This window comes from Pseudorasbora parva, chromosome 9 (assembly GCF_024679245.1).
Source record: "Pseudorasbora parva isolate DD20220531a chromosome 9, ASM2467924v1, whole genome shotgun sequence".
Classification (NCBI taxonomy): domain Eukaryota; kingdom Metazoa; phylum Chordata; class Actinopteri; order Cypriniformes; family Gobionidae; genus Pseudorasbora; species Pseudorasbora parva.
The window spans coordinates 17,919,997-17,936,681 of NC_090180.1; the positions used below are offsets into that span (position 1 = coordinate 17,919,997).

A 16,685-nucleotide genomic window follows, 5' to 3' on the forward strand; every position below is an offset into this window, starting at 1 on the left:
GGAATACAAGCAGTGGCGTGTGGTGGTTCCCTGTGTGTGTGTGTGTGTGTGTGTGTGTGTGTGTGTGTGTGTGTGTGTGTGTGTGTGTGTGTGTGTGTGTGTGGTGTGTCTTTTTTAAACTTATTTTTAGTTCAATGTAAATTCATGTTAATATAATCTCACGTAAACTCAGTTTACCATTTACTTCATCAGTTTATCAGCAAGCAGAAATTACTATATTTTTGTACACACTAACAGCCTCTTTATTATTAGGTTCTTGTTAATATAATATCACGTAAAATCAGTTTACCATTTACTTTATCAGTAAGCAGAAATGACTATATTTTTGTACACACTAACAGCCTCTTTATTATTAGGTACACCTTGCTAGTACCAGGTTAGACCCACTTTTTGCTTCATAACTGCCTTTATTCTTCGTGGCATAGATTCAACAAGATGCTGGAAGCATTCATTAGAGATATTGGTCATGATAGCTTCACAGATTTGTCGGCTGCACATCAATGATAAGAATCTCCCGTTCCTCCACATCCCAGAGCTGCTCTATTGGATTGAGATCTGGTGACTGTGGAGGCCATTTGAGTTTACTGAGCTCATGTTCAAGATGATTTGATCACATGGTGTGTTATCCTGCTGGAAGTCCTTCTGAAGATGGAAACACTGTGGTCATAAAGAGATGGACGTGGTCAGCAACAATACTCCAGTAGGCTGTGGCATTTATGATGCTCAACTGGTACTAAGAGGCCCAAAGTGTGCCAAGAAAATATCACACACACCAGTTTACCACCATCCTAAACCGTTGATACAAGGCAGGATGGATCCGCTTTCATGATGTTTACATCAGATTCTGACCCTTCCATCTCAATGACACAGCAGAAATCGAGACTCATCAGACCAGGCAACGTTTTTTAATCTTCAATTTTGGCAAGCCCGTGTGAACTGTAGCCTCAGCTTCCTGTTCTTATCTGACAGGAGTGACACCAGTTTGATGTGTTGTGCTTTCAAAGATGCTCTTCTGCATTATTTTAGTTATCGGCACAAACCAGTCTGGTCATTTAACAGTGTCAGAAGTTTTGGGGCACAATCTGGTGCCCCAAAGGGCTTCTCTTACAATGACCGTCAAACCAAAAACCAATAAAGGAGCGCTGAACATGACACAATTAGTGCATGAACAGCAACCACCTCTTGCTCCACAGACATCGTCTTCGTTTTTTTCTTTTTTTAAGATAAGCCATGATCAAAATTAATGCTAGCTCACAGTCATCAAATGTATCATGGAGTGATGATGTCCAGACTCCAGACAAGTCTTCTTGCGTGCATATGTTTTAACGTGTCTTGATTGCCATACAGTCTGACATTAATGACAACTGAGGTTCTACAGTGTGACATGGTAACCAATCTTCTTTGTACAGTCTGACAAGGAACATCTTTAAAGATTAAAAGTTAACAATTAACTATTATAAATCATACAGCAGATTCAGCAGATCGCCTTGACCATGGCTACATAAACTAATGTAGTGTTGTCAAAAATATATATTGTTCGATTCGATACATATCGATACTGAAATATCTGAAATGCTTTTTCTGCAGAATAGATGAACACAAACCCCCCTGATCTCACTCACTCCTTTCATTTGCTCTGGATGAATATTGAATACAGGGCTTGAATTTCAGGGCTTAAATTGCATATTGCACATAATTTTACTCATTCCCGCAGATGAAGTGTGCTCAGATAAAGCCACCTGTCACCACTAAATGATGTTTCTTAAAAAACTAAGTTCGGGAGAAGCACGTTCAAATGATCTACCTAATCATGATGTCATTCCAACCAGCTGTCAACAATCAGTAATCAACATGTCTACCAATCAGCTCAACTGGAGGATCACATAAATACCCAGTCAACTCACCAACATTTCTTGACAAAGTTTGCAGCATCCCTCCACCACCCCTTCTACCTCACACGCACCTGGTTAACTTTCCTAACCAGAAATACGGGGGGAGTACTCTGGGTTCGGGCCAAATACCGAGCTCGGAGCCCTCTCCTCGGACAGCACGCCAAATACGCATACCATTTATTCTATCTGAATTATTTGTAAGTGTAAACTCGTGAAATTGAGTTCGTTTTTACTGCTTATTTCGCTTAAACAGTCAAATACACACAAAATAATGCCAAAATATTGGTCTTGTGAGTATTCACGGAAAACACGTAAAGGTGTCATGAACTTTTCTATTCTTTTTTAATTATACTGTTGTCTGAGGTAAACTAATGACATTTTTTTGTGGTTTTTAAATTCAAATACATCATAACTAATAAGTAATAGGCTATTTTCTACACTGGTTTTGAGGCTCTCTCCTGAACGCTGGGTTTTGATGGGAGTGACGCACTGGAGACTTGAAAGTAAATGCCCTCGGTTAGGATTGGAGAAGATTTACATATTTAGTGAGCTTCAGCTCCCCTGTCATATCTATGCCCCTTGTCAGTTCACATGAGGGAGGGATTGTTTTGAAATGAAATGTATAATGTCTTCCCCACGTGAGCTGGAACTTCATTAAAAAATAAAGTTCAACCAAGGAAGCATATGCAGTGACTGTGTTCTTCCACAACCCGGAATAGCGCAATATCTAGCCATCTTCTTTGGCATGTTTATTGCTGCTGGCTAGCGTGATCCGAATAGCTCCATGAGTCAGTGGGCGGGGCTACTCAATTAGACCTGCTGTAGAGGCGTTTTTTTGCAACATGAGGTTTTTTTGCTATGAGATAATATTAAAAATATCTATGGTAGTTCTAGCCACAGTGGCTGGTGAGCAAAAAGATCAATGTCGTCAAAGCACTGTATATATATACACACATACATACATACTGATTATTTAACCCCTTAAGTGTCACTGGCCCACCGGTGGGCCCATTTGCCACAGCATGTTTAAAGCAATATATCCTATATTTGTCCTGATCTAATGTTGACAAACTATATATCATTCGAAAGCTTACGAACTCAAGATTCATCCTGTGCAAACTGATTTGAAATTGGACCTTGCGTTACCATGGAAACGGTGCTCTAAATTATTCTAGCGGGCTCCTCCCCAAGTGGCGTTGTCATGTTTCATATTTATTTAACATATTTATTTAATTTATAATAAAAACCTTTTCTAATCTTGACAAAACGCATATCGTCGGAAAGGTCTTAGTCTCACGGTTCTATATCTGAAAACTGTTTTGTGATATTTACACAAAAATATATACATTTGACAAAGGAAATTGCATTTAAAAAAATCAATGGAATTTCAATGACACCCGGTGGCTATTTGTGGTACAACGCCTAAACAAAATCTTATGGGAACTTCAATTTTTGTGATATCAACTTCAAATTTGGAACACAAATTCATTAGACATATGGCTTTGATTTGATAGTAATTTTAGAGTCCACATTATTTTGTAACATATATATTTTATATTAAATATTAAATATCTAGTACAGTATATTTGATTTACAGTACATTTAAACTTCCATAACTTTATTAAACTTAAATTTTTTGAAGTGATTTCACTTGAGCAATAATCTGCTGACTGTCTTCTTTAAAATGAGACCAAACTTATGTCTATATTCCAAAGCATTCTTGAATTGCAACCATTTAAGTTTGGATAGTGAATTTTCATGTATATTTTCAAAAAGGGGGGTGACACTTAAGGGGTTAAACATGTTTATACACTCTCAGAAAAATAGGTACAGTGCTGTCACTGGGGCAGTACCCTAAGGTACAAAAGTGAAAAGGTACATCTTTGTACCTTACTAACCTCAAATTGGTACCTTAAAAGGTACATATCAGTACTTCAAGAGTGTGTATTAGTACCTTAAAAGTACATTGTAGTGCCTTAAAGGTACATATTAGTGCCTTTTCGGTTTTTTACCTTAGGGTCCCGCCCCAGTGACAGAAATGTACCTTTTTTTCTGACAGTGTTTTGATTGCTATTTATCTGTTGTTTTTAATAGCCCCTTATTTTTGGCCCATTAGTCAATAACTCCTCTGTAAACACCATCATGTTCACAGGCACAAAGGTGTAGCTTTCATTTAACAGGGCTGAATGGAATGCTCTAAAAGCCAGCTCACTCACAGATCATCATTTCAAGATCATTTCCATTTATTTTGACGTGACCAAAACTGATGATATGTGAGTGGAGTGAGCTGTTGACTGCAATTATTCTGTCCATTTCAAATAGTCTGACCCAGATTTGTGGAATCTTTGTGAACATGACAGGCGAGCATTATCACAAGGGCAGGGTAATGAGCCAGATAAAGCATGATTGCCTGTTTTAAGGTGAACTTTGAACAATATCTCGCCGCTACCACACCAAGAAACTTCATCTAGTTGTGCCGCTTATTAAGTGTTACTTGAAGTATTTTACAGACTATTTGACTATAAAAATGCCAACACATGCATCTCTCTATTAACTTTTTTTTTTTCAAGAACATACAGTTATCGGAAGAAGGTGCCTACACTTACATTTTTGCAAAACTCCAAAGACGTACACACAACCACTGGAGTTTCCCGTTGAAATGAACAACTTTTATTTCTTTTCACAAAATTATGATTGCAGGGGTATATTATCAATGACTAAAGATATATTTCACAATACTATACGTTATGACCTCAAAACACTTTTACCATAGTAAACTAATACATTTTGACGTTTGCATCACATAACCAGCTCTATATGTACGTCTTTTCTAATGCCGCAAACTGCTCAGTATCTCACCTGGCATAGAATTGCACTTGTGATGCCGAGGTTAAAAAAAAACACGCTAAAATGTCATGGTTGCTTCAGCAAATGTGTTTTAATCTCCCATTTGCTTTTGTTAACACTAGCAGGTCTCTTTTGGGGTTTAGTGTAGGTGTTATTTTCAAACGTGATAGCGCATTAAACTTTCAGTGTTAGTCACAGAACATTTCATTCCTAAGCTGCCGTACATGCAAAAACAATTGCCAGATTCATTTTCATCTGTTTCGGATCAAACCGAGCAGGGTTTTAGCAGTACTCACTGGACATTTCATAAATGTGTCACGAAACATGCAAGAGGCAGCATAATATCATTGTGCAGAAATGTCGCCACAGGCACGTTTTTTCAATGAGCCTGGTTTGTATGCATTGGGTAAATTGGTATGAGCTGATTCCGTGCTATTTCTTGATGTCAACGTTAAGCTCTCCTGCTCAGCATCCGCTAATCTTCCTGCAGCATCACCCTGACTAATCACAGATAATGGGTGGATTTGAACCACTGAGTTCCTAATAGCCACATCGGGGTGCTGGCTCATGAACCCAGATGACACAGGAGGGGAAGACACCTCTCAGACTGATAATCTTCTGAAGGGATAAGGAGACTTGGTTAGATCAAAACACTAACCCCACAGAGGCCTAACACTCATGTCTCTCAAACTTGGGTAAAAGACATACCATGGATTATCCCTTCTCATTTAGAAGACAATACTTTGAAACTAAAGTTCACAATCCGTCTACTAAGACCATTTATGGACATTTAAAGGGATAGTTCACCCAAAAATCTCTCTTCTGCAAAACACAAAAGAAGATATTTTGAAGAATTTTAACCATTTTAGTATAGGGCCCTGATTTTAGTGACCATTGACATTGTATAAAACAAATTTCTTAAAATATCTTCTTTTGTATTCCATATAAGAAAGTCATACAATTTTGGAACAGCATGAAAATGAATAAACGCCCGAATTTTAATTTTGGGTGAAAGCGTAAAAACAAGTTTGCAAATGAAGGCATTGCCCTTAATGGAAAAATGTAAAATATTCTGTAATTAGGACTCAATGTTTTGCATTGTGATTATATTTTCATGACAATTTTAAACAATTTCTCTTCAAAATTTCATTACTGTATATTGAATCTAGCCTATTTTTACTGTACTGAGTCTCATTAAAGCAATTTAGCAAAAAGAATGAGATTTTGCATTACAGTAATGAATTTGAGGGTAAAAAGTTATTTGTCCAAAAAAATAATGCCACGGTGTTAAACATCTTAAGGGTCCTAATAGTGGACTTTTAAATAATGTGCAGCACGTTGTGCACAATAAACCAGGAACATGCATTAAGAAAATGTAAATTGTGATTTCATTAACTCAAAAGGGCAGCATGAGGGTGGAATTGGATATGTAAATTAAATGATATAACTGTTGAAAGTTTGAGAAACCTTGCAAGAAACATTCACTATAATTAAATGGCATCTTCAAGCAAAAAAACATTAAATGCTACAAAGTCTTAGCTGGTATATGCAAAGCTCTGAAGGCGAAAGGGTTGGTAATGGTCTGAAAATTTTGCTGAACGTCTCCTAAACTCTATAATAGGAATGCAGATTCCCATGAGCCTTTTATCATTATCAGGATCTTTGCTCTTCACAATCTTCTACAGAAATCCTCCAGAGACGCTTTCTTTTCAATAACATTCTCTTGCATAGAGTCTAGGTGTAAAGATCACTGTTCAGTATGGCAGCTTATTTCTCGGTATGCTCTGTTTTGAATTACTCCTGTTTTCTTATTCCCTTTCATTCTCTTCAAAACATAAAATCTTAAATCTTACTCTCTTCTGGTTTTGCTCTTTTATTCTGCTGGGTCCTACACAAGTGGTTTTACACCATGAGTGGGAGTCTGCACTCAAGCCAAATACAAAAGGTTTTTTTTTTTCTTTGGGAGATGGAGGGGAAAGCCTCTTGAGGTGCCCACAGATGGGGCCTACAGCTGTGTAGAGGCTGTGTGGGGTTGCGGTGCTATGGTGATAGTAAAAGGGCTGTATTTCACTATCACCTTCCATATGCTTTTTGTTACAGTGTATAATTCAACTTCTTTGTTTATCCTTCATGTGTACCTGTTTGAAACAGCCAATCAGTGTTGTTAAATATCACATTCAGAATGCTGTTTTTCTGATGCAGCATGAAACAGAAATATGAACAGTCACATTATGATTGCCTGCCTCTGAGACGAAACAACCTCCTCTGTTGTTATACAAAATCACCTCTCAAAATGGGCACAGTGTTATACATTTAAACACTTCGCTCTTGACAAAAAGAGAATGCTCATTTCCACACACGCAACACGTATGGTCTGAAACTGTATTGTTTTATGAATAATTCTGGCCGCCCCTCGGATATTAATTACTCTTTTAAAGGAGGAATTAAATAATAATAATAATAATAAATATATATATATATATATATATATATATATATATATATATATATATATATATATATATATATATATATATATATATCAGATCAACAGTATTGGCAGAGCTCAACTCTTTTTGTTTCTGTGCCCATTTTTAGTGGAACTATGTGAATTTAGGTGAATTTTCAAATTTAGATCAGGATAAAATGTCCATGTGTCCAGTTGTATCGGCAGTTGTATCCAAGCAAGTAGATTACTGCAGAAATTGCTACCGTACAGTGCAGACAAGTTCCTCCACACCAAACTCACATACATCTTTTGTGCACTGGTGCACATGTTGGAACAGGAAGGGCTCATCCCCAAACTGTTCCCACAAAGTTAGGAGCATGAAGTTGTCCAAAATGTATTCTATGCTGAAGCATTAAGAGTTCCTTTCACTGTAACTAAGGGTCCAAGCTCAACCAATGAAAAACAACCCCACACCATAATCCCCACCAAACATTACACTTGTTCTCCTGGCAACCCCCAACCCAGACTTGTCCAATGGATTTCCAGACAGAGAAGTGCGCTTCATCACTCCGGAGAACACATCTCCACTGCTCTAGAGTCCAGTAGCAGTGAGCTTTACACCACTGCATCTGACGCTTTGCATTGAACTTTGTGATGTAAGGCTTGGATGCAGCTGCTTGGCCATGGAAACCCATACCATGAAGCTCTCTACACACTGTTTGTGAGCTAATCTGAAGGCCACACAAAGTTTGTAGGTCTATAGTTATTGACTTCTGCATACTGTGCACCTCAGCATGCGCTGACTCCGCTCAGTGATTTTACATGGCCTAACAATTTGTGGTTGAGTTACTGTTTTTCCCAATTGCTTCCACTTTGTTATAATACCTTCAACAGTTGACTGTGGAATGTGCTCTTAGGTATCAGATTATTAATAATTTCATACTGCAGAAAGACAGTTCATCACTCAATAAGTCTGACAGATATGATTCATCTTCGGGACACATTATCAAATGGCTACATTTACCAAACCGCACTATGGAGGGGGCAAGTCACGAATCATTTCAATCAGGAACACATCACACGATTCTATGCATACGCGTGGCCTTGTCATGCATTAGAGGCGGATATATAGACAGAGTGCGGATGAATCTGTTGGATTTGACATGGGGGTTGGGATGGTGGTGTAGGGGGAGGATGAAAGGGAAACGGGGGGGATGGGACAGAGGCGCATCAGGGGAATCCGTTAGGGCGGAGGTCAGCTGTGTCTGTGCCAATAGTTGTTGAGACAAGGTGTGGAATAATAGATCAGGATCAAGAATCTATGTATCTAGTTGTAACAGTAGAAAATCAAGCAAGCTTATAAATGACCTTATTTTCATTCTGTTCTATAAAATAGATAATTGTAAATACATATTTTTATTTTTATCTACATAAATTAAACTGTTTGGTTGTACAAACAAAAAAATACCTTTTGATTTACCTAACATTGTGACACAGGTTAAAGGGCTAGTTCACCCAAAAACTGCCATAATTTACTCACCATCAAGTTGTTCCAAACCTGTATGAATTTCTTTCTTCTGCTGAACACAAAGGAAGATATTTGCAAGAATGTTTGTATATAAGCAGATTTTGGGCCCCATTGACTACCATAGTAGGGGGGGAAATGCTATGGTAGTCAATGGGGGCCAAGATCTTCTTGGACACATACATTCATCCAAATATCTTCCTTTGTGTTCAGCAGAAGAAAGAAATTCATACAGGTTTGGAACAACTTGAGGGAGAGTAAATGATGACAGAAATTTCATTTTTGAGTGAACTATCCCTTTAAAGAACAAAGTAGGGGTGTCTATGGTTAACCGATTAACCGCTAAAAATTGCGTAACCGAGTGAAACATTTTGCTCGGTTAAGTGCTTTGAATTTAGTTGTAATATATTTTTGCACCACTAGAGACTGCCAGAGCGCTCCCAGACATTTGTAATATCCACAAGAAGAAGTCATGACCAGCTTAGTTTCTAACATGAAGCGGGCAAAGAAAAGTACAGCGTGGGAGCACTTTAAAATTGAGAGTGATGGGGCAAAATGCAAGTATTGCAATGCAGTGTTTACCGCATTTTTCAGGCTATACGTCGCTCCGGAGTATAAATCGCATCAGTCAAAAAATGCGTCATAAAGAGGAAAATAACATAAGTCGCACTGGACTATAAGTCGCATTAGGGCAGAAGCAGAGCAGGAGCCGCGCACGCTGTGCATAACGGAGCAGAAGAAAGAAAGTTTGAAGTGAGAAACTTGGGAGGGACTAGAGAAAAGCAGAGGTTACTTTAACTGTAATGAAGAAAACAAAAAAAACTAATCAGGGACTGAAAGCAAGATGGCCAGAGCTGAAGGAACGAGTCCACAGATGCTTGAACTCTGCCAGGAGAGGCTCAGCCGCTCAAGTCAAACGCTGTGTGAATCATTCTCGGCTGCATATTTTACTACATGCCCTAATCATGCAGGCGCCCTCGCGGCCACTTGTATTGCTCATGAACTGGAGCGCATCTCATCCTAATTTAACGAAACTCAGCGTAGGCCTCACAGACATGAAATAGATCTAAAGAAAGCTTGAAATAGGCTACTCTCTGATTATGTAATCCGTGATGTGCATTTCTCTCTATAGGCACATTTACTACGGAGATGGCGGTCGTCAAATTAATAAACTAAAAATAATAACCCTGACGCACACTATGGTTAACCGAGTATTAACCGCTATGGGCCTCGGTTAACGATTAATGAAAAACTTGAAAACGTGCAGCCCTAGAACAAAGACAAGTGGAGGGGGGAAAAAACATGTCCTGTTATGACAGACAGGATCCCACATGGAAGTGTTGCATTGCTTGGATGCAATAACTTCAGACTGCATGACTGCCCTTTGTTGAGAGCAATTTGAAGGAGCAGTCAAAACAGTAAACTCAACGGGCGCATGATGCGGTGACACATAAATTGCTTAAGAAAACAAGCCAACACTCCTTTTGACCTGTTTTCAGAGCCTCTCGAAATAACCAGATGTGATGAGGCAATCGTGACATGACAAAAACCTTAAAAATAGACAAGAAAGTTACTGAATAGAACACATGCATTGAGTGTTCTTGTACTGCAATTAATCATCTAATGAAAGAATGACGCATGGAATTCCTTGCTGGATAAATACCAGTTTTTGTTAAATCAAATGCCATAAGTTTGAATCTTGAGTACTCTTCAGGTACTCTTTTAATTACTATCAAGCATAGCATCAGTTCTAGTTGGTCATGTTAGTCAAGCTCGCATTAGCTGACGTAAGCAACGCAATGCATTTTGGGACTTTAGGTCACGGAGGCCGCTGTCGGTACTGTGTTGTATAGGAAATTGACGCCTTTAGTTCTAAAAGTAGAACTAATTCAGCTAAAAACAGTTATAATGGTGAACGCGTGTTGTGTCATTAACTGTCATAATCGCACTCACGACCGGAGTGGAAACCTAATCGCAAATGGAGTGTGATTGTTTAGCTTTCCCTCCTGGAAACAGCACATTGGATCTCATTCATGGACTTTAGGACACAGACACTACATAGCGAATGTGTAGTAGTGAAGGTAGACGTAAAAACTTGTGTTAGATAGTTAAAAACACATTCTAATTGTGTACGCTTGCTGTGTTATGAACTGCTATTAGCCGCTCTCGTGAACTGCGTGGGGTTAAAAACCCTCAAATGACGTGCAATTTGTCAGTTTACCAGCTTGGAAACAACAGGTGAAGGTGAAAGTAAACTTCAATGAAAATAAACAGCTTATCCAAAATGTGTCTTTATAATTTGTGTTTATTTATTTATTATTCATAACCGATATATTACAGATTTATGATTTCTGAACCGCATATGCGTAACGTTACGCCATAAATAATGTAAACACATCTGGAAATTCTTCATTGCTTCTCTCAGTAGAAGGACTTGTACTTGCACCTTTTAAGTCCAGTAAAACTGTTAATACTGTAACTTAGGCTAAAGTTGCGTTCACAATTCGAATCATTTCAAAGCTGCATTACAGGCCATACTCTCATGTTATCCCTTATGATTAGGCTACGTTACGCTATGGAATTGCGATATGATATATGTTGATTAAACAAATGACCCACTGGCTGAGATCAAGCAATATTATTTTAAATATCAGATACAGACCTTTTCATTAGGCTATATTAAAAAAAACTGCGAAAGAGAAATCAATGTGTAGTCCTGTGTGTGGTGCGATAGACGGCCGTATGATTTCTGATTGTATGAAATGAGATGAATATGTGCAATGTCCTGGCATTACGACTGAGTGCTCATGTATGCAAGAGATTCAAATATTAGTACATTCATTCCAAGTGAGTGCAAGCAGTTCTTAAATAACGCGAATACAGTCGTTTTTTCTCTAGTGATTCGTATTTGTTATCATTGTACGCTCATGAGCGTGACCTAAAACATGGCGGCAACTGCCCAGAATGCAACGCGCAGTGACGTTGATTCCCAGACTCTATGGGATGTCTATTACAGCATACAAATATAAGCTCCTTCAGTACTATCATTAGCTGTCGTGTTTGAATGCCACTAAAAAAGCAGAGGACATAAGTTCAAACCTAATAGCCAATTACAACAGATTTCCATAAATAAGTTTACGCTATACGCCAGCACGTTAAGGTGTTGTTGTTCATTACCACGGCAACCAGTTGCATGTCAGGTTTGTCTGAAAGCATCTGAAGTATAAAAATTATCTGTAGACATGACGGGCGGCAGACTATCACAAGAAAAGCTTAACATTTACAACTGCATTATTTATCTGTATTTTCTTCATTAGGATGTTGAAAGCAAGTGATGAGAGTTTTATTCATAATGTTTCTACTTCATGTAACATGAGCACTCTGGACTGAAGCCGTTCTCATCATGTGATCAAGGGAAAACCTTTCTTAGGGCGTGGCGGGCTCATGCCAGGGGCGTGGATAGTGAGCCGTTGGAAGTACCATCCTACGTCACAAAGCACCACAACGTCCAATAGGAAAATTCGACTGCAGTAGCCACCGTTCAACCTTAAGAGGGCAGCAGTAAGACGTTTTTACACCATATATTATAGAATTAAAACACTTTATACCCAAATGTCAAAAGATTTACTCGAATCAATAAACAGCATTAATAAAGCCCCAGTCTTGCAGATCATTAACAAAAAAAAGTTGGTTTAGGATTTAGTTACCCTTTAATAAGATGAACGCCTCGTGGGTAGCAGGACTTTTATTATACCACAGTCGCCGGCGGCATTTCCACAAATCTATTCATCATATTAGATACATTAAAGTGTGTTTAAAATTATGTTATAACGTTACTCTGTGCGTTCGCTCGGGGGCTGCTATACGCTTGTTGCACACTGCAGTAAGAGTAAAGCGTTTCTGCCAAATAAAACCAGGAAACCGAGGGTAACGGAGATATGATGCAGTTGACAGGCAACACCTCACACGTCCCGGTTCATTGGTTAAAATAGCAATTTCCTCACGACTTGCAAATAGTTGGAAACATTTGGGATTCGTAAGTACTCGATTGAACAATATATATAACACTGCCAAATGGTTTTTGGACATTTTACTGAAAAAAATGTTACATACTGTACCTTTAAATATTGATAATGATATCTGCAATACATTATGTTGGTTCTGTTCAGTTTAACCTGAGGGAGGTTATTGCTGCTCTCCCTCGTCTTATCCATGCTGTGCTACATGGATGAGCAGAGAGTTCTTGCCAAGCACAGAACAACACTGCCAATCCGAGCTATATGCTAATTGACAATCATCTTTGATGGAACTGACAGAACTTCAGTTACAGTCACTCTGCATCAATGAAATACATATGAAATACAGTGACTGGTATTCAAACATGCAAAAGGCAATTTGTTATACACAGAATAATCCAAAATGAGCAGATTCTAACAAATTAGTTATTTTCAACAACAAAAAATATTTGTTTATATTGCAATCAGACAAAAAATGACAGTCAATTTTGAAAGAAAAATAAATAAAATCAAACTAAATCACCTAGTAACCACACCCTAATAGCATGAAACTTGCCACACACCAAATCAAAAGCAAATATCTTTTGATAAGCAAGTATCTGTAGGAAAAATATATATTCTTTTTTTTCATGATACCACAATTGTTTGATTACATTAATGAGACAAACAGCCTATAAAATAATACCTACTACACGGATCTAATATAATGTTACTCACATGTCCCCAACAGTTAACCAAACATACGCTTAAAGGGATTGTTCACCCAAAAATGAAAATCATCCCATAATTTATTCAATTATGAAGAAAGTGTAACTGCCGGAAGCTAGATATTTTACTTTATAACATCGTAAATATGGATATTTCTCTTACAAAAATGTATCTATTAGCTTCAAAAGGCCTTTATTCAGAAGCCCTTTTGGGGTATTTATTACCATTACAAAGCTTGGAAGAGCCAGAAAATTTTAATATTACTCCAATATTTTATATTGGTTCAGAGTCATGCCATGGAATGGATTATTAAAAAAAAAAGAAGAAATATTTAGGAAATAAATAAAGAGCATTGTAGTTGTTTATTGCAATTTGGGATTGCTGGATGAGGGCATAATCAACTTACTTTTTGTGAAAACCTCAAATTCAACCAAAATAATGTTTCACTTGTAGTTTTGACTGTAATTAGCCTGTGCGCATTCCGACTCATTTTTCCAGCAAGTAGTCACACACACTCCGTTCAAAAGTTTGTGGTCAGTTAAGATATTTTTTTAACACTTTTTTTCAGTAAGGAAGCGTTAAAGGGATATTTCACCCAAAAATGAAGATTTGTCATCATGCACTCACCCCCAAATTCTTCCAAACCATTTTTTTTTACGGTCTATGTTCCAAACCTGAACACAGAAGATATTTTGAATAATATGCCCGAGGTCCCAAAGACTACAATAGTATGAACAAAAAATACTATGGAAGTCATACGGTCAACTGTCTGGTTACCAACATTCTTTAAAATTTTGTCTTTTGTGTTCAACAGAAAAAAGAAATTCATACAGGTTGGAACAACTTGAGGGTGAGTAAAATGACGACAATTTTCATTTTTGGGTGAACTACCTGTTTAGATTATTCTAAAGTGACATTAAAAGACATGTTTATTTACAAAGATTTGTCAACCTTATTTATAAGGTTTTCTACTTCAAATAAATGCTGTTTAGAACTTTCTATTAATCAAAAACATCATTAAAATATTACAGTTTTCACAAAAATATTAAGCAGCACAACTGTTTCCAACATTGATAATAATAAGAAATGTTTCTTGTGACACTGAAGACAGCAGTAATGCTGAAAATTTCAGCCTTTCAATCACAGGCATACATTACATTTAAAAATATATTCAAACAGTAATTTTAAAGGGATAGTTCACCCAAAAATGGAAATTAGCCAATGATTTACTCACCCTCAAATAATCCTAGGTGCATATGACATTCTTCTTTCAGACGAATAAAACTGAAGTTATATTAAAAAGTTCCTGGCTCTTCCAAGCTTTATAATAGCAGTGACTTATTGGTTCATTTTTGAAATCCATAAAAGTGCTAAATCTATCCATCATATTACTGCTCCACACGGCTCTGGTGGGTTAATAAAGACCTTCTGAAGGGAAGTGGCACGTTTGTGTAAGAAAAATATCCATATTTAAAACTTTATAGACTAAAATAACTAGGTCAGCCATACACAAGTCGACTTACGGCGAAAGAGTAACCCTTGACACAATGTACAGAAGCATCATATTCGCCAGTTTTGAAACCTCTTGCGTATAGTGCTGGGCAACAAACTCAAGCCCCTCTTCTCTTATATCAGAATCATCCACAAATTCTCTTTAACAATTCTCGCTTTAGACTTCTAATTCATGACCGGTGTTTTGTTTTGCTCTATTCTCTGCGCTTCTGCGTTCGTCAATACGTCATGCATTAAGGGTTCAAGTGTCAAAGGTTACTCTTTCGCCATAAGTTGACTTGCGTACCACTGACTGCTGGAAGTTAATTATTTTAGTCTATAAAGTTTTAAATATGGATATTTTTCTTACAAACACGCCACTTCGCTTCAGAAGGCCTTTAACCCCCCAGAGTTGTGTGGAGCAGTTATATGATAGATGGATGCACTAAAGCTTGGTAGAGTCAGGACCTTTTTAATATAACAGATTTTATTTGTCTGAAAGAAGAATGTCACATAGACTTGTGAGTAAATCATGGACTAATTTTCTTCTTCTTTTTTTTGTGAACTATCCTTGTAAATTGTAATAATATTTCACAATATTATTGTTTTTACTGTTTTTTTATTTTATTAAAAGTACATCCTAAGTGAACATAAGAGACTTCTTTAATAAAAATTAAGAATCTTACTGACCCCACACATTTTCTGTGTATGTAATACATGTTTCTATACAAGAATCGATATTAGAGCTAGAGTGAAGAGTGTGACAACAACAGTTTCTTTTGAAACCTTTGATTATAGTTTTATAAATATTTGAAAAGGAAAGTCACTCAGACAAAGAATTAATGCTGGTGTGAGGGCTCATTTGTCTAGTCTGTTGACCTTTCGTTATGCACGGCTGCTGTTTTCACACACGTGTCAGTGTGAGAGTAAACGCTACTCACGGCAGTTCTCCTCATCGCTGTTGTCAGAGCAGTCATCATCATCATCGCATCTCCATATGGTGGGAATACATCTCTTATTGTTACACTGAAACTGTCCATCCTCGCACTCCGTCTCAGTGCCAGTTTCGGTACCTGAGAACGACAGTGAAGAGAATTACAGTCGTGCGTTTGCTCTTCCATTCAGTCCGAGATAACCTGCAACCATCACTTGAAAACAGCGCAATATATCTACTACTATACACAATAACACATGCCTGAACCTAGCAAATCCCAACACAATGTGCTTTGAACAACAATTGTATTACTACACGCGCACTTCAATGAAGCCATGACAAAGAATATGAAGAAAACACCCTAAATCTTTGTTTCAGTGCTATTTCAGACAACAACAAAAATGTTTCTGTTAGGATGCTGATGGGGATGGGACAATAAATCCATGCTACCACATCATTAACCTTTAATGTTTTACTCACGTTTGCAAACTAGCTTTGTAATTAAGTGTTATGTGTGGGTTTGCAGGCAGAAATGTGGAAACACAAGGCTAAAATGTGCCCGCGTAGAATCAAGTGTTTCGCGCATCCACGAAATAACCAACACAGCATCATTCACTCAGTCTGGCTTCTGATAATTCCATGTTCAAAAAAGAGAGAATGCAACGAACCTTTTGCTGAGTATAATTCCGAAAGTAAAAAATGAAACAATAATAATTTCCCAATTTCTGTCCACATTTCCGAAACGGGTTGGAGTGTTCATCCACAAACAAAAGCGTGTCCGGATGGCGTCGCTCCTTCACTAGATCTCCAATGGATTCACTGG

General features: G+C 37.6%; 1 protein-coding gene across 2 annotated transcripts in view; it reads right to left on the bottom strand.

The window, feature by feature from the left end:
• The window catches only part of LOC137090293 (low-density lipoprotein receptor-related protein 8-like), a 120,037-nt gene extending 103,352 nt beyond the window's left edge, over positions 1-16,685 (bottom strand). Inside the window, exons 1-2 of one of the 2 annotated variants that reach the window (XM_067454211.1) lie at positions 16,531-16,685; positions 15,870-16,001 (exon numbers count right to left, since the gene is read on the bottom strand). In XM_067454211.1, the coding sequence (XP_067310312.1) occupies positions 15,870-16,001; positions 16,531-16,597 (199 nt within the window). In that variant the 5' untranslated portion in view covers positions 16,598-16,685. The remainder of the gene's footprint in view (positions 1-15,869; positions 16,002-16,530) is intronic. The other variant, XM_067454210.1, reaches the window with a different exon arrangement.